The following is a 20,465-nucleotide window of genomic DNA, read 5'->3' as shown; positions in this document are numbered from 1 at the left end:
GTTCAGTAATAGTTTGTTTTGTGGCACTAAATTCTCATTACAGTTAATGAATCTTTTCTGTAATTGCAAAAAAAGGTATTTCCATGATGTAAATCCTCGTAAACACTCAAACTGTGAGTAAACAGACACCCAGTCGTCCGATTGGCACCATGCTGCTTTTTATTGCTGAATTTCTGATATAGATTCTTTTTTTTTTTCCTTTGTTAATACAAAACCAGACAAGAGGCTTACACATAATAAGCATGCCCACTTCCTCCGTCTGAAGTGCATAGTTTCTACACAGTCCACCCCCTCGGTGGAGAAGTTGATCAAACAAAGTAACATCATTAATCTTACCCAGGCTTATATGACTGTCGTTTTTTTTTTTCATGGGAACAAAGGTTGATCGGGTTGTTGAGCTGCACTGTGGCATCGCTGCCATGGTCACGTATGACTCAGCAGAGAGTGAGAGCAGAAACACTTGAAACACTCCATCGTTTCTTTGTGGTGCTGCGCAGTCTGTGAAAACCACGATGACAAAACTACCTCAACGCTCCTCAAGTAGAATCAAACCACCGTCCCCTTGTCACAGAACACCTGACATGAACATTTCAACATCCTACTTACACCCATTCACATTACACAGTTGGATTATTGCATGCAATACAAATCATTCTTTATTCTGCTTAGTCATGCATATTTTTTGAACCCATATATTCAAGTCGCTAGACGCCTACTTGCTTATAAATTGCGATTATAAATCCCCACAAAGAGCATCACAGGGTTTTTAGTTTACAGTTTTCAAGACAGGAGGCTGGGGATGATGGTGCAAGTCGGCACAGAGAGAGAGAGTACCTTTCAAGAAAGTGTCAAGTTGGTTCAGTAAACTTGCTTCACAGCTACAGAGTTACTGGAAATCTGGATTTTTTAAAGGAATGGGTTTTTTTTGGGATGTAAAATGCTACAAGAAGAATTATCATTTAAAGCGTCTCCTATGTTGGTTTAGATTATTGTGTTTTTGTGTTTGAAAAAATACAAGGCAGGGAAAATAGTCTCTAAAAATATAAGTGTTTCGGTAAACTTGTAAATACTGTTATGCTACAGCAGTCCTCACATGCACGTAGTTCTGCAGGAAGTATCCCAGACCTTAAGAAGAGATACTGTTCTCTAAAGCTAAACAACTCGCCAGAAAAGTGACCAATAGATAGACGGCTACATTAAGCGTAAAGAGGCGGTGGTTGTCCTTTCCACGGCACGGAATCCTTTGAACACTTACACCCTGGCACTGAACTCATGCATTATTGTAGGTTATTGCTTCTAAAACTCTAATCAAATATAATTGTATGGATTGAATTATAACACTTTGAATCCCAAAACTATGAGGTATTATGTACAATGCGATGTCATGGTGAGATCTTAATTCTAGAGCTGAAACACCACCGGCCAATTAGCTCCTAATCCAGGATGAACGTAATACTCTTTTATTAAGGTTTTATTCATTGGAACTTTATGGTTGTTATTCAAAAATTTACTAATTCTTTTTATGCATGAGAATATGTTAGAATATCTCTAAAGCTTTTTTTTTAAAGATAAAAGTTCTAAGAAGAGTAAAACAACACTTAGTTATATATTGGGCATATGTGAGTCGACTTCAATGAATACTATAAATCTGCATATCTCGTGTTTTCAGGCCGAGCTGAATCTGGACGTGGTGTCTTCAAAGATTTAGAACGTCAGTCTACAACCCTTGACTTTGACTGAAATGGTTTCCATAGTTTTGAGCTCCAGCTTAGTCTAGAGAACTGATTTCACTACTCGTCATAAAGCAAACATCACTACTGGTCATGCATGGCTACACTAATGTGGCACCACAGTCCCGCTTAATAGGCTGGTTAATGCACATGAGTCTATACAAATCTTAATGGAAGACATTGGTGATCTTGTTGCTTTCGAACAACTTGTCACTTGTTTATACAATATACAGTTTGGTCAACAACATGACAGTTAGGATCAAATATTGCACAAATCCCGGAAAATTTTGATTTTTAAAGTATATCTTTCACAAAAATGTGAAAGGAAAGAAAAAAATGGGGCCAGGGTTTCCTTCATGTAAGAACCAGTGCTAGATGCTACTTCAGCACTGGTGTCTCTCGACTTACTGGACACATCAAAAAGCTGTTTTCATTTAATGTTTGTCTCATAATTGATGAAATGTAAGGAATCAAAGGATCACTTCTGTCGGCAGAATTTAAACACGATGGCTACACAATATCTCTTATGAGATCATGAAAATGATCAAATGAGAACATAAATGTTATTTTAAGTGGGAAGAGAGAAACGACACATTCTAAACTAGAAGTTTCCATATTTTTGGGATCTCGAGTCACAAGGTCAGTGTCACTAATTGAGTCTCTACCTGCTATTTGTGAATAAACCTGCGGACTTGACAAAGGAGAACTAAATAAATCCAAAATGAGAGCATAGGGTGAAAAGACGACCTTGTGACCTTCCTTCAGAACAGATGCATAGGAGACCACAGTTTGAGGGCGTTACTCAAAAAGGCTGAAATGAAAGTAAATGTGCATCATGTGCTTGGGTTGTTTTGCTCCTGTTCACCAGTCGACTGCCTCATGTGTGGATGCTCTACCTATAAACCAGACTAATCCGGGAACAATATTTAAATCTGCTGTGGTACTTGACAACCATTGAGCTTCAGGTACTGGTCCCACCCGTCTCTCACTCTCCTGTTGGGCTTGTTACGGCACTGAGGTAGTGCAAAAAACTACAGAAGAACCCCCCGTGAGTCGGATCTAATCACAGGCCTTGATCTTTGCTACAGTATCTTGTGTCTTTACCTTCTTTGCAGAATAGAGGAGCAGCTGATTTGTTCATCATCAACCGGCTCTTGACCTATAACAGTGGGATTTTACTGTAAACACATAGTAACTATGTTTACATGTGACCTGGAATCAATCTTGCTCAAATCTGACTGAAAATCCCTAAATCCTGGAGACTTCAGACAAATAGAGCCAGTGTAGAAACTCAAGGTTACATGGGGACGTAGTCGGAGTGTGTGGGACGGAAGAGGATCTTGGAAGACGTCCCCGTGGATGATCACACTTCAGAAGCAGGCCAGGATGAGAGCGGATGCTGTGGAGGAGAGAGGACCGATGTCCCAGCTACAGCGGGAAGGAGAGCTCCAGTGTCCCAAAATCCCAAAAGAGGTCATCGTGTCCGTGATGCTTCATTCTTTACCTCCACTGATCTCTGTGGTGGTGGGAGACGCCTGTCTGTGGTGCCAGGGCGGATCTGAAGGTCTGGATGTTCCTGTCGTCCTGGAGGATCCTGCAGTCCCGGCTTCAGCTGGTTTATCATCTGGAGAAAACATCGGAAAATAAAGTGTTAGTTACTGAAGTCTGCTCCTTCCTACTTTGGGTCCCCTGGAAACATTTCCGGTGTTGCTTTCGCTATTTGCACGTGTTTTTCCTTTTTTGATTTGCACCTCTCTCTCTGCCACCGTACACATGTAACGTATGGGTTTTACTCATCAACTCCCACAGCAACATGATGATGCGGCAGCAAGTGTATAAAATTACCCCCAGAAATATGACATGTGACATCATGATTTAAAATTGTGACATCATTAGTCACTATTATAAAAATGTGTGTGTGTTTGTGTGTGTGTGTGTGTGTGTGTGTGTGTGGGGGGGGGGGGTCAGGATAAGGATCTTGGAAAGATGTGAGACAGACAGATTCCTGCTCCATTAGTGGGATTAATGTCTCTTAAACAGAACTGAATTAGAAAAATCAATCAATAATCACCATCTTCATTGAGCCTTTGAATCAAAGCCTAACCCAGAGGTTCCTGCAGCAGCGGCGGGTTTGAAGCACTGACCTTGGAACGAGTTCTTCTCCGCGACGCTGCAGATGTTTGAGGTTCGAGCTGCAGCTGCACACAATGGTAAACACAAGGGGGGGGGGGACTGAATGTGTCAGCGCTGATTCCCGGGAAACCTCCGGGACGAGGAGCCGCAGCGGCCGGGGACCCGTCCGGAGAATAACCCGCTGACCTCCGGACGCGCTCCCCTCCGCTCCATGGCGCCGGAGAGGACAAGGTCCCCTCGTCCCCTCGTCCCCTGCTCCTCGTCCCCGCCGCACTACGCCATCTTGGCTCCGCTGCTACAAGCCGGAGCGGGATTGAGCCAGAGACCTGTCAATCAGAGCTAGAGCCCACCCCGGAAGTACATTTATCATTCAACATAAAAAAACCTCCACCCAACCGGATTTCACGTATGATTAAAAATAAGACGACACAATGAAGCTAATATGATTTAATGTGTGTAAAATAACAAATGGAGGAGCTAATGCTAACATCTACTGAGGGCAGTTGGTTCACTGAAAAATTCAACGAACATTTTAATTTGTTTAAAATCTGTGTAGAATTTAGTGACATCTAGTGGTGTGTAGAATTTAGTGACATCTAGTGGTGAAGTTGCATATTGCAACTGATTTGAATCTCCTGCACGTTTTCTGTTTTCTCCGAAGCTTCCATTAAGCTATCTTTCTCTGTTTCCTTTTACAGATCACAAAATAAGTCTTTATCCTCTCCATAAATTAACACAATCTATAAAACTGGAACAAACATATAAAAGGCAAAAGAAAACAGCCTCATCAGCTTCTCAATAAATGAGTCAAAGAAAGCATGGCACTTAATTTATTCAAATCAAATTCATGTTTCATCGTGAACACGTAGACTAGCATCACATAATGATTAATAACACGGTTGAGCTGTGTTTCCTGCGCTCCTCTGCTGGAGGGTGTTCTGGTAATGATTCAACAAACTCACATTCATCACACGTTCCACTGCTTTTCACGTACACTCGCCTGTGCAGACAACACACACTATTGCATCGGATTCTGTGTATTCACATGACAAATGTTGAGCGGTGCATAAATCAACAGTGAGACACATCATATAAACAGAAGCACGTTCTATGGCGTACAGGACATGACACTGTTAGACAGGGAACTAAGGCTCAGCAAGAAAACATTTTGAAATCAGGCCACACTAGCAGTTTTTACTTTCAACAATTTTTACCTCCACCAAGGACGTTTGTTTGTTTACACAAAAACAAGTGAAAGATTTCCACGAAACCTGGTGGAAGGATGTTACGTGGGTCACTTTCTTTAACATCGTGAGATAGGACTCAGCTGTGGCTCCAGTTTGTTAACGGATTTAAAACAGAAGATAAAAACTTTGATTTTACTCAATTGAAACATTACAAGTTATTGAAAGTAACTAAATTAACCCCTGAAGGGAAAGGAAAAACACACAAACATGGCCGTGGGTTCCTGTTTAGTGTTGACAAAATAAGTTAGAAAGGACAAACAAAGCCATGGCACTTCACTGAGTATAACAGCAGGTTCTGCTTTGAGGGACAAACCAAGAGCCGGCTGCTCCAACGTGGTCTGTCACAAGTCAGAGAAAAGGAGTCATAAGATCAAGTTAGAGTCAAAAACACAATCTGTTCTGAAGTGGAATCCAACGTCTGACATGTTTACCTTTGAACCATGTTGTACAGACAAAGACAGAGCATCTACTGAATATCCATAGAACAGCATGAATACATATAGAATAGCAGAGGTACCAACTGATTCTGAAAAGGTCTCTTATAAATAATAATCCATTAAAGACAAAAGAAGAAATAATACACAGACTTTAGGGCTGTCATGAAATCAGATTTTCACTGTGAGGAATTGTCACCAAAATAATTCACGCTATTGATAAAATGGCAAAATCAATGGAAAATCTGAAATAAAAAGGCCATCAGTAATAATTCATCTACCATTTAGTTTAGTGTGTTTTTTCTTTTTGGCAAATGGATTTAACTCAAAATACAAAATATTAATACATACTTGGTTGGAGTGTGAACCAGAGAGTCACTGAGAAAATAAAGTGATTTGATTTGTTCATTTATACAATGCTATCATAAGAGTTTTTATTAGTTTGTTATCATTACATCTTTTAGTGACGTGTCAAATACCTGTGTATCGTAACACCCCTAAGTGACATTGCATAAAACAACCCAAGGCACGTTTCCCTTTGTTTACAGAGCAGTGCAGAGGCAGAAACTCAACATCTATGACACGCTCTACCTAACGCTTGGTCTGACCGGGGGGGAACTCAGTGTAAATGCTGCTGCAGCCTGCAGACACGCTGGAGGAGGTTGTGTCCTGACATCAACTGGCCCGTCGAAGCTCCACTCAAAATGAAGATGGAAATGAAGCTTAGTGCAGGAAGCGGATGCTCATCTTCTGTTCCACGTCCACCTTCTCCAAGACCTGAGGACACAAAGATACAGTTGAAAAGAATGAATCTCTGTGGTGGAGTTGTAGTGTTTAATGGGAAAAGCAAGAAACAAATATATCTGGTAATTTTCAATTAAAAACACACTAAACATGGATGCATGTCTTTTTCTATATATTTATTTATTTAAAATATTGCCTTCACATCTTCTCTTGATGTCATTTGTAAAGCTCTTTGAAACAACCTTGTTGTTGGAATGTGCTTTACTAATAAATTTGCCTCGCCTCTTGGACGTGAACAACTAACCAAAGCCGACGAGATATTTTTCCTGTTTAAAAAGGTACGTACCAGGTAAATAAAATAAGTAGACAACTCGGCCAATATGACCAACTCAGATATCATTTCATAATGTTGTCTGAAACCGGCCCGTCAGGTATCCACACTGTGATTTCTGTGTCGATCTCTGGGCTCTGGTTTGTTTCCCCCACAAAAGGACAGTTTGAGCTCATGACTAAATGTTCAGAGCCTAAATGAAAAGCACATATCACATGATACTGGTGCGTAGTCTCTTGTTTAGGACACAAACTTTAGAAAGTACAGAATACAGAAGCAGTATTACACGTACATTAGAGGGTCGTATACGTCAGGTGACCGATGCCCTCCGGCCACAGAACTCACCTTGATGAATTCATTGAAGGAGATGGAGTTATCTCCGTTTGTGTCGGCCTCCTGTATGGTCCTATCGGCAATGCTGCCGAGCTGCTCATCTGAAATGTTTACACCAACCATCATCCTCAGGACCTGTAAACAACACAAAGTCCCTTTAGAGCAAATCGTTTGTGGTGACGATTAAATACGAGTCGCTATGTGTTTTGAAAACAAGTATTTAAGCTTAAGATAATTTGTGGGTATTTCACTTCAACGGCAGGAAGCCACACGGTGACAAATAACAGGGAAACACTTATTTTGTGAAAACAGGCAAACAAACTCTGAAATGCATCTTTCGAGTTTCACAGCTTCGTGCATCACGTGTCGCAGGTGACACAGAAATGTTTTGTGCAAAACAAGGAATCTGTGTGAGTCATTTAACCCCCAGCTTACAGCAATAACAGGTCACACAATGTCACAGACACCGACGCGGCCTCACAGAGGCACAACAAATAACACGGAGGAAGACAAAATACAGGATATTAGACCGTCTGTGAAGATCAACCTGTAGTTACGGGAAGATATCACATCGTTATCAGCACAAGGGCAAAGTCTCCTCATTGACATCCAGATCCTTCTCTCACGTTCAAACAGCTATTACACAATAGCATTGTTTCCTTGTCAGGCACAGAAGGAAGAGCAAACATTGTCATGGGTATAAGTGGATTTCTATCGCAACACAAATCTGCATGTGAATGGTTCTGAAGCCGCTCAGTTCAGTTTCGATTCTTAAAGGTAGCAGAGCTGAAATCAATCAGTGCAAAAGAACGTGTGGCAGAGCTAAGGAAAAGGAAACAGACGACAGCGTGCAGCGGGGGGGTCCACCCGTGTCTGTTTGTCAACACCAATTATGCAAAAACCACTGAGCTGTAAGTATCAGCCATATTTAGAGGACAGATACCTAAGAGTGGGTGACATGAGGTGAAGATTGATGGAAGATAGGGGGATGGTTGGGACTTGGGGGAGCTGTGGATTCTACTGAATAATGAATTCCTCAGACATTCTATCAGCAGCAGCAGCCATCTTGATCGTTAACAAAAGTGCTTCAGCATCAAGCGCTTCTCAGGCAGTCAAAATATCAAACCCAGCCCATCTTAGATAAATGGTTGTGGTCCGACCAGTTTCAGGATGCATGGAAATCAGTCTGAATTGGGGGGGGGGGGGACTATTCACCACTTGACTGATTTACTTGTGAAGCAACTGTTTCCACAATCTGTGACACAACGTCTGGTTTACGTGAAAAACCCGTCCACTCACCTGCAGCAGCTCATCCCGGGAGATTTTGTCATCTCTGTCGAGGTCATACAGACGGAAAGCAACTGGGAAAAAACAAAGATCATAAGTCACGGGAGACACATTAGGAAACCATGTGCTGGTTCATGATACTGGTCACCGGCTCCACCCGGACACGCCTCCTTGACCGAGCTCTGCACTCACAGAGCAGCTTGTTTGTCCTGCTGTTGAGCGGCTCGCTGACTGGCTTGTTCTTCTCGTTGTCCTCTATTGGTCGGAAGTGAGCTAAGGTTCGCATGAAGCCCCGGAAGTTCACCTGGTCCTCTCTGGAAAACAGACAAAGCAAAGACTTTACTTTTATTAACGTCCCAACCTGGATCAGAAACACAACAGAGTGACTTTTTTGTGCTGGGTCATGTTACCTTATACTCATGATAAACATTGGCTGTGTGGGAAAGACAATGTCAACTCAAACTAGTTGTAACCAAACACCATTTTACCAGGTAAAGCACTTCCACCTCTATTGAAAGAAGAAGAAAAGAAAAGAACAGAGCAAAAAGAAAAAGATCTGAAACCTTTAAAGGCCTCGGCTGAAATTACGCAATCAGACTTTCTTTGGGGATTTTAATGATACCTCTGCAAACATCTGGCACAGAACTGTGGGGAAGAACTGAGCTTCTCAAGTCTGCAGCCACAGAGGATCACGGTGTGGTTTGGCTCTCTGGTGCCTGTGACTCAACAACTTGTGCAGAAAAGTTCTCAGAGACGACAAACCAGTAACTTTGAACAACTCACCCCTCAGGAAAAAACGCATTGATGATTCTGTCTCCCAGAGGGTTGATGGCCAACTCCGGGATCCTCTGGAAATCCTCTCGACTGCAGACGCCAGGAGAGAAAATGGAAGTGAGAACGCAACGTGATGAATAAATAAATAAAATAATTTAAAAATACAGATCCTGGACTTTCAAAGATATGACAGATGTCTTTGTTATTATTTAAAACCAGAATTGGTTTGACTGAAAATATTAGAAAAAGGAAAAAACAAAGAAGATAAATGTTTTGCAAATGAAAACTTTGGATTCTGAAAGATTTCTTTAGCAGTGAGGATATCAAGTGATGAAATTACGGCTTTTATTTCATCAGCAGGACCAGAGGTTGGCCTGGGACACTGGGACAGCTAATGAATGACAGGGAAGTCACCTTGGACCTAAATGAGGCCGCAACCGACTGCGTGCTGGGACTTAAAGGCACTGGAGCAGAAACAAGTGGAGCCGATACCTTGTGATGTGTAAACACAAAAATGAGTTTATCACTAAACTGCGGAGCTGAGGCTCTTTTTTGAAATCCTATCCCAGGGAGACTGATCTGAAACGAATCTTCTGCCAAGTCAAAGAACAGATTCTCAAAGTAGAGTTTAAGCAGCTTCAATGATTAAACCATTTCTTCACCTATTGCTTGTTCTGCTCAGACAATGAGAAGAGTCGACTGGAAGTTAATCAAAGACTAAAGAAAGGTCACAGTGAAGTCTCACTGACTACTCAGCTCACTAAGACTCACAGGCTCTGGAACCCATTTGAGAATGAATGATATTTTGCAGAACTGTGGACGACAACATTAATCGAATGCGAATAAGTCTCTACACAATTTATCTTAGTTTACCTTCAATAGTGCTTTAAGATCCAAAGTAGCTTAAAAGAAAATTGTGCCACTAAAGTCAAATTTAGTCTAATTTTATTGACTTTCAAGACCATGAAATGTATTTGAACACCCTTAATATTTGTCCTCATTAATGCTCTTTCAAGTGATCCTGTTTTTGAATACTCTTGCCACAATATGTCAAAGTTACGCAGCTTCAAATGATTGTGAAAATGTGCTTTTCTAAAAGTACTCCTTACAGCAGCAAGGAAAACCATAACTAGAAGCTGGTATAAACCTGATTCACCTAAACAGCAACAATGGTTTGATGTCATTCAGGAAATAAGGACAATGGAACGACTGACTTGTGTGATACGTTTGAGGTCAGATTTGTATGCTAACAGATGGCAGAAGTGGATACTTTACTTAGACAAACTATAAGGACACTGGCTCACAGTCTGTTTGCATTCAAGTGTAAGGCAGCTACTTGAGCTGCGCTTAATCTTTACATAGGTATGTATTTCATCTTTTTATCTGCACCAAGTTTTCCCACAGGCTCCGTTTTTGTTTGTTTTTGTTATAATTGTTTGTTCATTACTGTATGTTTGTTGTACATGCACTGAATTAAGATCTGCAAGTTGATCTTACTATGTGTAGTTGAGATGTGCTAAAAACTGAATAAGAACTTAAGTAAAAAAAAGAAAAGAAAATGTGCTTTTCTCAAGAACAAAGCCGTGATGAAAGCCGGCGTCATCTGCCATCAACCTCCGTCAATAACAACTCACAGAGTGGTGAGAGAGAAGATGATTTATTAACGTCGTCATCATAACTAGTGAACCACTGTACTCTGTCTGAATAACAACCCACGGACTCTAACTAACCAACCTGACCTGCAGAACACAGAATATCCTGCGAGATGGTTTTAGGTCAAACTGCAGGATTGAAGGAACCAGACTAACCAGCCACATCTCCAGGCTGCTGTTTACTTAAGTGAATCAGACCGTGGTTGTAACATTAGGTCTTACCTGAGGGTGCCATTTTCCCCTTTATCCAGACTGGTGAAGCGGCTGTACAGGCGAGTTATCTGACTGTGAGAGACTGTGGGTAAGAAACCAAAGAGACATCGTCATTTACCACTAAATGAGCAGAAGATAACAGACAAACACTGCTTCAGGCAAAGTGACTTGTCACCACATCATTCTGCTACGGGAAATATGATAACAATCATCTATAGACACAAAAAGCTCCCATTTCATGATTACAGGTCCCGAGCCACAACGGGTGTGGTTGCTTAAAGTTTAACTCTTTGACAATAAGTTATATTCCATCATCTTACCTATGAATTGTCTTTTCAAATCATGTTACTTGGTCAAACTAGCTAAAATTTCAACTGTCCTGCAGGAGATCTACCTTCATGAATGCGATACTTGTTCAGTTTGTGGTGCATTAAAATAGACAATTCAAGTTTTCAAAGGAGTCGGCTGAATAACACAAACACACACTAGATCCCACAAAGTGCTTTAAGCAGCATTTTCACTAAAAACACTTTCAATACAAACTTCCTGGAGGCAGAATTCACTGCAGCTTTGTTAAATTAGTCAGCATTAAACTTAACAAGGTGTTAAACTGCAAACTGAGTGTATGCAAATAGTAAAATACAAGCATCTGGAATAAAGTGGAGGATAAATCCCACATATCTACATTTAAGTGTCTCAGTCACGGAGCTGAGAGAGAAGCCACACAGTGAATGTTAATGGTGCAACTTCCCATTATCACAACGATCTGTTGATTTGACAGAGCATCGCATGAGAGCTCGCTGTAACGCATGTCAACATGAAGGTGTAAATGCGGCGGTGACGAGTCACAGTCCCGGGGTTCATCAGCCGGAGCTCCACTTACAGCCCGTCTCCTTCTTGATCTCCTCGATCTCCTCCTCCCGGAGTAGCGTTGACGCTCTGGAGCCCATGATGAAACCGGAGCAGCTGGGAGAGACCGTTAGCACACAGGGGGCTAACAGGGGGAGCTAACAGCCGGCTGCCTGTCAGAGGTCGATGCGGGCTGGAGACGCAGCAGAGGCCGAACCCGGGTCGATTCTTCGGCTCCGGACGCTTCTCTCCGCGGACAGGACGTGAACTAACTTCGCTTGTCTGCGCTGCGACGCGTTTTCATGATCTAATCACGGGTTTCGGTCACTTCGACTTCCTGCTTCCACAAACAGGTGGGCGGGGCCTAAACTAGGCCGACCTCCCGTACGGGACCCTATATATCCATGCGGGACCCTGCCCGGAGCTTTTAGCTAGCTGGTGTTATGCCTGCGCAAAATGGGAAGATAATAATTTGTATACAATTATCGATGAACTCACATTTATCATATTAATAACGCTGCTGAGTTAAGACTTGTGCTGGTTACAATTTGTAATTAAACTATAAATAAGTAGCCAAGAAAACAGATTATCTTTGGGTCATGCCAAATGAAGCTAGCTGCCGAGGGGTGGGGGGGCACTCTTTCTCGGTCTGAATATATGTTGTATTATGTGATATCGTGTTATATTATAGTATATTATATTAAATTATAATATATTATTGGAGTTATTGAAATTGCTATTCTTATTCGTATTGTCTGCCAGATGAATTGAACTTTTCAAGACCAAACATGCTTGAAAACTCACCAAAGGTTGCAGAAAAGTAAATAGTGGACTGCGCAGGATTCATTTAATATTTATATATATATAAATATATTTAAATTTTATTAATTTATTATTTGTTTTTAAATTTATATAGTGTAAGATATTGTGCATTGAATAGGTTGTTGAAGTCCTGCCAATTTTAGGGGTTCAGTATTTTGCCAAGGACCCTTCGGCATGCAGATAGGTAAGAGTGGGGATTAATTCTAACATTAACTATGATAACTTATTAATGTATTTAAAATTCACAAAAACATGTGTTGTGTAAAATATAACGAAATATGTTCAGTGGAAACGTGTGGGAAACAAGTGTTCAGGGCACAGTGTACGGTTCAGGGGTGCTGGAAATGTCGCCCGTAAAGCAAAGACCAGTAGCCAATAGCTTCATCGAGGTTAAAACATTAGAAACACGGCTCATTTGTAGATTAGTCTCAGTTTGTCAGATTTTATTTCAAGATACAACAGTATTCAACTAACATTCAATAGTATGTGGTGTGACCTTAACATGTCAATCAAACATTCACATCAAGCCTTCCGTGCCACACATAAAGCTGAAAGCACAACAAATTTACAAATTTAAAAAATGAATCAGAAGCAGTAAAAGATGAGCCACAAACCCAGGACAGGGGGGGAGGGGGAGGGGGGGGGGTAGTGCAATTCATCATAAAAACACATTCAAATTCTCAGTTAAAAAAAAAAGGGGTGATGATAAAACGGTAGCATCCAGTCCATGTCAGATTGATTCCTAAACAGTGCAAAGACAAACATCATCTTCTCAGGTTCTTCCACATGGAACAAGCAGCCTGATCCAAGACTTGATTGAATTGTAGAAAGATTTTCACTTGCTGAAATGACACACAGAGTCCATAGCCAGCTGGATCCTGCAGAGAGAAACACAAGATCACCCGTTACATTCAGTCTAGGAATATAAAATGCATCAGCAATTCACCTTTATCTTATTATTACAGCTTAGAAAAATTCTGTTGACGATTACTTATTTGGAAAAGTTAGAATGTTTCCTCTTTCATTCACTGAACATCTTTTTCTATGTAACTTTTGTGAGTGGGTTTGATCTCCTGTGAGAGGTGTGGAGCAGAACTGACACAGCTTTAGTTGTCAGAATTAGGTCGAGCAAATTGAGGAGTAAAGCTGAAGTGTACATCATTTAAAAAGACAAATGTACAAATATGATCAGAGTTTGCTGGAATTGTCTCAGCCGCAGCAGAGCTTCTGGTTGAAGAAGCCGGGATCATGGGTAATATCCACCGTTATGCAGCAGAGGGTGCTGTTGCTCGTTTAAAGTCCAAATACGGTTTCTGTGTTCTCAGTGCAACACTGTGGCTCATTGAAGTGTTTGTAACCGTCTTGGGATATAAATAGAGCTCTGCTACATATGGACATATGATACATGTGGTTTCGGTTCAACAATTTTTTACCAAAACTTAACTTTTATGGACCAAACTTCAACTGTATAAAGTAAAGAGATACATTTGTGTAAATATGAAGCAACCCATTGTAAAGTCTGTTAAATTAAGAGTGAATCTGACCGTACCTGTTTGCAGGGTATCCTCTCTCACACAGGTTCACCAGAGCGTACAGATGCCTCAGAGCGTATTCAAACTGAAACACAAGAGGGCATCGTGTTACGAGAGCCGTCATCGTCTTTGAATGACAGTGAGGTGGAACTTCACAAGATTCAAACCTCCCCCAATGTATTTGTTGCATCTGAAACGTCCCAAGATAATGAATGATGATACCAGTTTAAAAAAATGTGAAACTGGTCTGGTGTTTCCTCTTTTAATGCAGAACCAGATGTTTGACATGTGACTCGTTTCAACCATTAGCTCCGGATGTAATCTCATCAGCTACAGTGGCCACCAACACTTTCTGAACAGGACGTCCTCAGTGGGATTTAAAGGAGCAGAACACGATCCGTGCTGTGCGGCTCTACCTCGGTTTTGTGCCAGTTGAAGCAGTTCTGTTTGTAGTGTTGGACTGCAGCCCTGTAGCACTGGTGCTGGGACAGGTCGGCTCTCTCGTTGATGATCTCCTCAGCCTCGACCTCACTGCCGGTCACCATCTCAACCAGTCGGTGCATCGTCTCAGCGAGCAGCTCCCTGACCTGAACACACACACACGGTCACCTGCCGTTAGAAACCTGGAATGTTCTCAGTAATGAATACATGCTCAGTCTGTGGGGTTACATCTGATTTTTATGGGGGGGCAGTCTTTACCTTGAGGTGTGCGCTGATCTCCATCAGCATCCCCCTTGCAAATGTGATGTCATTAGAGGCCATCAGCTTCCTCTTGAGGATGGCCAGGGGAACGTCAGGGCTCGGGGTCAGATCCAGATGCCTAACGGGCTGCAGGGTCACTGAAGGAGCAGGTGGGCTGCCGGCTTTCTGGTCAGCCTGGAATGCGTTCACCTTCATGTGGCCCAGCGTCTAAATGGAAAGGAACGAACTGAGTGATCGAAGGAGAGAAACGCTCACTATTCTGCCAGTCGCAGAACAAACTTGCCACCTCCATGGGTTCATTAGTTTCTCCCACCTTGTTCCCAAACTGCTGGACGTGGCTGGTGTTTGTGTGGCTCCGCACAATCTTGAACTGCTTCATCAAAGTTTCTTTGGCCAGGTCCTCCTGGAAACAGACCAAACATTTAAGAAACTGATTATTTTGTCTGATCGATGGAGGTTGAGATTCTGCTGTGGGAGATATTTTGAAGAATTTAGTTTTTAAACAACATGTAAATGCAAATGTTCCAGCTCATTGTCTGCTGAAGACAAACAGCTGCTGGGAACTTCCCCCACTTCCTTTTCGTGCTCATTTGTGATCCGGTGAAAACAGAACACAAAACCTCAATGAGCCACAGTTAGTAGTATATATGTCAGTCGTCAGGTGTCACCCACCACATCAGAGTCCTCCATCCAGTTCACACTGTACCAGTCGCCCAGGTACGTCTCCCTCTTCTCGTCATAGTAGCAGGCGTAAGAGGACTCATGGGAGTTGGATGCTGTGGTGGCGTACACTGCAAAACACAGAGACATTCTCATGTTAGTGAGTGTGATAGATTTTAATTTTACAGCATGAAAACCTTATTCAGAATCACACTTTATGATTTATTGCAGCTGGACTGTGGAGGTTTGTGCTCTTCTGAGGTTCAGTCTAGTTTGAACCTGCTTAACCTGAAACTTGACTCGCGGACAAGTGAAAAAAAAATCTGTCACGTGTTTTGACTGGTGAAAGTAGAAAAATTCAATAGAACTTTGATCCATTTCCTGTGCAGATCCATTTGAGTTAAGATGCCAGACCAGTGCTGACCTCAGTGGGATTTGTATTTATCATATAAACAATGATTTGTTCATGACAGAAGATGTAAAATAAAATGAAATGAAAACGGTTGATTTCTGACAGAATTTCGTCTTTTAGTTGTTTCAAATTCAGACGTTCGGGAAGTAAAAAAATCACAAATAAAAAGATATATTCATTCTGCGGAGGTTTTATGTATTTCATTGATCGATGCCGTTTATTGATCTTTGCTGAGTCACCATCTCCTTTTACTGGAAAGTGAGTCTGGTGAGATAGAGTTCAACTTACCGTCAATGTCATCGGGCAAAGACTTCATCATTGAGCCAGACTCACACGCCTCGATGTAAAACACCATCTGTCAAAATGAATAAGTGTGTGTGTGTGAGAGAGAGAGAGAGAGAGAGAGAGAGAGAGAGAGAGAGAGAGAGGTGTTTTGGCAAAAAAGGATGTAACAAGTTACAATCTGATCATCACATGACTGTGTCACCTGCTCGCACACACACACATTGCAGGACATGTACACACATGTAGACTTGTAAATCATGCATTGGCTTGTTGCTGCGCACCTTTTTGTATTTCTTATTTTCATGCATGTATTTAATGGCTTTCTGAAGATCTTCAACATGGAGCTGCAGGGAGAGATAAAAGAAAAAGTCATTATAGAAAATGATATATAAACACACATACAGCAGAAGTTGTGAATAATGAAGCCCTCTGAATATTTTCACCTTCGACAGGCTAATAAACTTTAATGGAATGTGTCATGATTACTAAAAGCTGCTACTACTCAGTTTTCAAGTCTTATCTACTGGTTCCTGTCTCACATTAGGACACTGCAATGTACTATAATGCATTTCAATCATTTACAATCTTGTGTTTTGTATTTCATTCCTAAGCTTTTGTGATCCACTGTGTTCGCCACTGGCCCAGCTCCAAAACTCTCTGCTCTCAGTTCTCGTCTTAGTGTTTCACTGAAGGTCGCTTTTTAAGGCCTGAAAACAGTTGAGCTGAAATCAGCTCGTGCCTCTGCTATTGTCTCTGGCTCCACCTCCATTGCTCCTTATCATGGAAGATAATCATCTCATGAAACAGGCTGAACAACTTTTATAGCTTCTTTGTTTATAGCATTCACAGAAGAAGGAAGTAAAAAACTTCTCACCTCATCGTTGGGGAAAGCCAGAATACCAGGTCCCCCGTGGTCGGTGAAGTACACAAACACATGATCGTTGGGGCCGCTGCCAAGACAAAGACATCAAGGTTAATAAAACAAACATGTGCCCGTGATGAGTTTCGTTCACGCCTCCACATCGTGTTTCATTTCAAATCACTCGCCTCTTCAACACCTTTCCTGAGCCACCTTTGGCTTTGGACGAATCGCCCTTCAGCACAGCCAGGAAGTTCTCTGGAGTCACATCCTGCAGAAAAGACACACACCCGGTCCAGAGTAGTTTGGTTTAGACACCAAACAAAGTACAGATTCCACAGCTCTGATTTACACTCTTGTACAAATACACATGTGTTGAAGCCCCTACATCCCCAGTGTAGTCTTTAGGAACTCCCTTGTACACGTCTGTGCCATTCGGCCGGTTGATCACGATCCCGGGCGTCGGGTTCCTGGTCACAAAAAAAACATGAAGCACATTTACAGAGGGAAGAGAAAAGCGCTGACAAAACATGTTTTTGTGATGACAGGGCAAACAGACGTGTGATTCACTGATCAGGTGACCGGACGAGAATCTCCACAGAATTTCAGCTTCATTTCCCTTAGTTTATGTGAAACTGCAGAGTCACAGTGTGATCAACACACGCAACTCAGATTTATCATAGTTCAGTAGAAGTGGGAATTGACTCTTTGAAACGTTATTTATTAACCACAAACCAACACACGCTGATAATGATGTCAGCAGGATACTGATATTAGACAAGACAAATCCAAGTTGTGTGACAATAACTTTTCACTTAAATTTGATCTACTTTATGTCAAGATATTACATTTTTAATAATAACAATATTATTCAACCTATCAGGATTATTACGATTTAATGAACCTGCTTCTTTCTCCAAGAGGTGGATTCATATCTCAAAACATATTAGAACAATATTTATTAGAGCCAAACAGATATGAGCCTTTCACAGATATATGATTGTTTGCTGATGTGCAAACTCGAATTCGTTGACACATCTGGACACTGACCAGCGCTAGAAGCTAATGGTGACTCAGCAAACTGATCAGTCAATGGACAGAGTGTTGTCAAAATCGATAAATCATTTAATTCAAGCTAAATAACTGTGAGCAGCGGCCTGAGTCAATCATTTAGTGACGTGTGCAAGGAAGTCCCCACTGAACCTGTCAATCATTACTGTCCATCCTGGTGTATTAACTGTGTATCAGAGCGTAACAATGATTCTATCTCTGACTGAAACTGACGGATCATCTTTCACCGCCGCTCCTCTCTTCAGTGTCCACGTCAGTAACAAGACTCCGAGTCAGAGTCCCGGAGCAGACCTCAAATCAGTTCCTTGTGACTCCTCTCAGCGAGTCTCTTTAAATCAAGGCTGCCTGCTCTGAACACAGGGGCCCGCATTCCACAGAGACACAATGAAATGAGAATGTACATGTGAGATCAGCCTGCGGTTTATTTACATGACTGCCAGGAATCACTCTCACTATCGATCAGCAAATTCTTCTCTTGGCTGATAAGAGCTGCTCACTTAGGTCTCCTTCTCAAAGTTGCATTTACGAAATTAAAGATTAAAGTTCAGTAAAGGACGAAGACAAAAACAAAAAAAAAAACAACAACTCACTCTTCATTGTTCGCCAAGTCGTCGTACATCATGACCACGATCTGCTCGTCCGGGATCCCATTGCTGTGGACGATCTGGTACGCATGGCAAGCGTCAGCCTGGGGGAGAAGAAGGAGATCAATATGAGATTAGAGCTGCCCTTTGGATTTAAAGATACTTTAAATTACATCAAGGTAATCAAAACTAACAATCACACACTGGGGGGGGGGCAGTATGGACCAGAGTAAACTCACCTGCAGTAGCTTACAATTATTTTTTTTCTTTCTTTCCCTCAATTAATTAGCAAAGCTTGTTTAAATAAAAACATTTGCCACATGTTGATGTAGGTGTTTACTAGTCTCTTTCATTTTTTTTTACAAATTGAACAATTCAAACAATATGCACTGCTTATATGCAATATGCTAACTTTAAAGCACTAATAAGGAGCAGATGCAGCCATGTGCACAAATAAGCAAGAGACAAAACAAGACACAAGAAAGAAATGAATCATCTCTTAATAACGTTTCTTTAATAACGTTAAATTCTGTTGCTGCATTCTTCTCTTTGTTTGAATTTTAGGGATTCGTCATGATTTTGTTTTTGAATTTTTCAACTTCATGTCTTGGATATTCACCCAGGATCAGAATGAAATTAACCTAAAGGTCATTTTTTAGAAATAAATATCCACTGAATAAACAGACGAGATGAGATTAGAGCTGAACTCATGATCTCTGTGTCTGAAGTGGATCTGATCACAGACCGAGGAGCCGGGTCGGTCAGTTGTCTGTAGCTCCTCCGCCTCCTCTCACCTGATGTCTGTAGTTGTACCAACCATTGGAACCAGCCACGATCACCACCCAGTGCTTCCCAGCGTCGGGCCCCTGCTGCGGGGCGGGGAGGGCGGTGACCAGGCCGAGGCTCAGGCCGAGCAGGAGGAGCGAGGACGGACACATTCCCTTCTGTCAGTGGGTCGGTGGTTGGGGGGGTGTGTGTCCTGGATGAATGAAGGAGACAACAAAACCATCAAGAGTGAAAAGTGAAATGAAAAACCAACTGGGACCCGATAGATAAACAACAACAAGTCACATGGCAGTCACATGACGTCTCCTCTTCGCCGCTAGCACAACAACGAGCGAACAGAACAAAACGTGACTCAGCGTAAAGCGACGCAGCGTAAACAAACCGCGACGGAACCGAGCTCCTGCACAGACACTTTATTAATTCAGAATGTTTATTGATTTAAGTTTTGTTTACCTTGTTTACAGAGAAGCTGCGGAGAAGAAACTGAATAAAGCTGCTGCAGCAGCGGGACGATTATATACGAGGGGGGGAGGAGCCATTGATACGCTGCAGCCAATCGGAGGGGCCTGGGGGGCGGGGCCTTACTGTAAACACTCACGCGGCTGATAGATCCACTTTGGACATGACGTGTTCACTTTCCCTAGGGAAAACTGCACTTATGACAGAAAAGAGGTTTTTCTAAGGGAGTTGTGCAGCTCTAAAGTGAAGTACTTACTAAAGTACAACAATAACACCTGTCTTAGCACAGCAACCTTCAAAACAGTAACTGTTTACTGTAAAAAGTAAGCAGGGCTCCACATAATACAAATAAAAAGTCAAATTTGTCAAACAATGACTAAAGTTAGTTGCATTAAATGGAAATATTCAAGTGAGGTACAAAAAGCTGATTTTTTTTTAAATACAGTACTTAAGTAATCCAACGCTGCAACTCTCATATCAAAAACATCAAGCAGGTACAACCCTAAACTTTAAACTTATATAGTTACACATTCTGGCAGGCTCTGCACTTTTAATATTAAGAAGAT

At 41.7% G+C, this 20,465-nt stretch overlaps 2 protein-coding genes and 1 long non-coding RNA gene across 3 annotated transcripts; all 3 read right to left on the bottom strand.

Moving 5' to 3' along the window:
• Window positions 1–141: 141 nt before the first annotated feature.
• Window positions 142–4,154, bottom strand: LOC133961843 (uncharacterized). The gene is made up of 2 exons (XR_009922042.1): window positions 3,875–4,154; window positions 142–3,354 (listed from the first exon to the last, which is right to left on the bottom strand). It is a non-coding gene; the product is annotated as an uncharacterized LOC133961843 (long non-coding RNA).
• A 523-nt stretch (window positions 4,155–4,677) lies between these two features.
• On the bottom strand, window positions 4,678–12,098 carry chp1 (calcineurin-like EF-hand protein 1). Its single transcript, XM_062397421.1, has 7 exons — window positions 11,762–12,098; window positions 10,888–10,960; window positions 9,023–9,103; window positions 8,432–8,553; window positions 8,252–8,313; window positions 6,965–7,087; window positions 4,678–6,321 (listed from the first exon to the last, which is right to left on the bottom strand). Exons 1-7 carry the CDS (start codon window positions 11,826–11,828, stop codon window positions 6,268–6,270), a joined length of 582 nt encoding a protein of 193 aa, XP_062253405.1. The 5' UTR covers window positions 11,829–12,098; the 3' UTR covers window positions 4,678–6,267.
• Window positions 12,099–12,975: 877 nt separating this feature from the next.
• Window positions 12,976–19,962, bottom strand: lgmn (legumain). The gene is made up of 14 exons (XM_062397191.1): window positions 19,894–19,962; window positions 19,449–19,633; window positions 18,661–18,758; window positions 17,388–17,469; window positions 17,188–17,270; window positions 17,015–17,090; window positions 16,422–16,484; window positions 16,144–16,210; window positions 15,456–15,574; window positions 15,097–15,186; window positions 14,781–14,990; window positions 14,498–14,668; window positions 14,099–14,166; window positions 12,976–13,427 (listed from the first exon to the last, which is right to left on the bottom strand). Exons 2-14 carry the CDS (start codon window positions 19,590–19,592, stop codon window positions 13,385–13,387), a joined length of 1,314 nt encoding a protein of 437 aa, XP_062253175.1. The 5' UTR covers window positions 19,593–19,633; window positions 19,894–19,962; the 3' UTR covers window positions 12,976–13,384.
• Between the last annotated feature and the right edge of the window lie 503 nt (window positions 19,963–20,465).

This window comes from Platichthys flesus, chromosome 10, assembly GCF_949316205.1.
Source record: "Platichthys flesus chromosome 10, fPlaFle2.1, whole genome shotgun sequence".
In the NCBI taxonomy this organism is placed as follows: domain Eukaryota; kingdom Metazoa; phylum Chordata; class Actinopteri; order Pleuronectiformes; family Pleuronectidae; genus Platichthys; species Platichthys flesus.
The sequence above is the reverse complement of the archived record's forward strand: the minus strand, read 5'-3'. Positions and strand labels throughout refer to the sequence as shown.

Bases quoted from the DNA above. Each gene is read 5' to 3' on its own strand.
- chp1 (XM_062397421.1), bottom strand. From the start codon at position 11,828: ATGGGCTCCAGAGCGTCAACGCTACTCCGGGAGGAGGAGATCGAGGAG. The intron at 10,961-11,761 runs GTAAGTGGAGCT...TCTTACCCACAG, and splicing joins GATCAAGAAGGAGACGGGCT to TCTCTCACAGTCAGATAACT. The intron at 8,554-9,022 runs GTGAGTTGTTCA...TCTGTTTTCCAG, and splicing joins AATGCGTTTTTTCCTGAGGG to AGAGGACCAGGTGAACTTCC.
- lgmn (XM_062397191.1), bottom strand. From the start codon at position 19,592: ATGTGTCCGTCCTCGCTCCTCCTGCTCGGCCTGAGCCTCGGCCTGGTC. The intron at 16,485-17,014 runs GTGAGAAGTTTT...CTCTCCCTGCAG, and splicing joins TGGCTTTCCCCAACGATGAG to CTCCATGTTGAAGATCTTCA. The intron at 14,167-14,497 runs GTAGAGCCGCAC...CTTGTGTTTCAG, and splicing joins TCAACTGGCACAAAACCGAG to TTTGAATACGCTCTGAGGCA.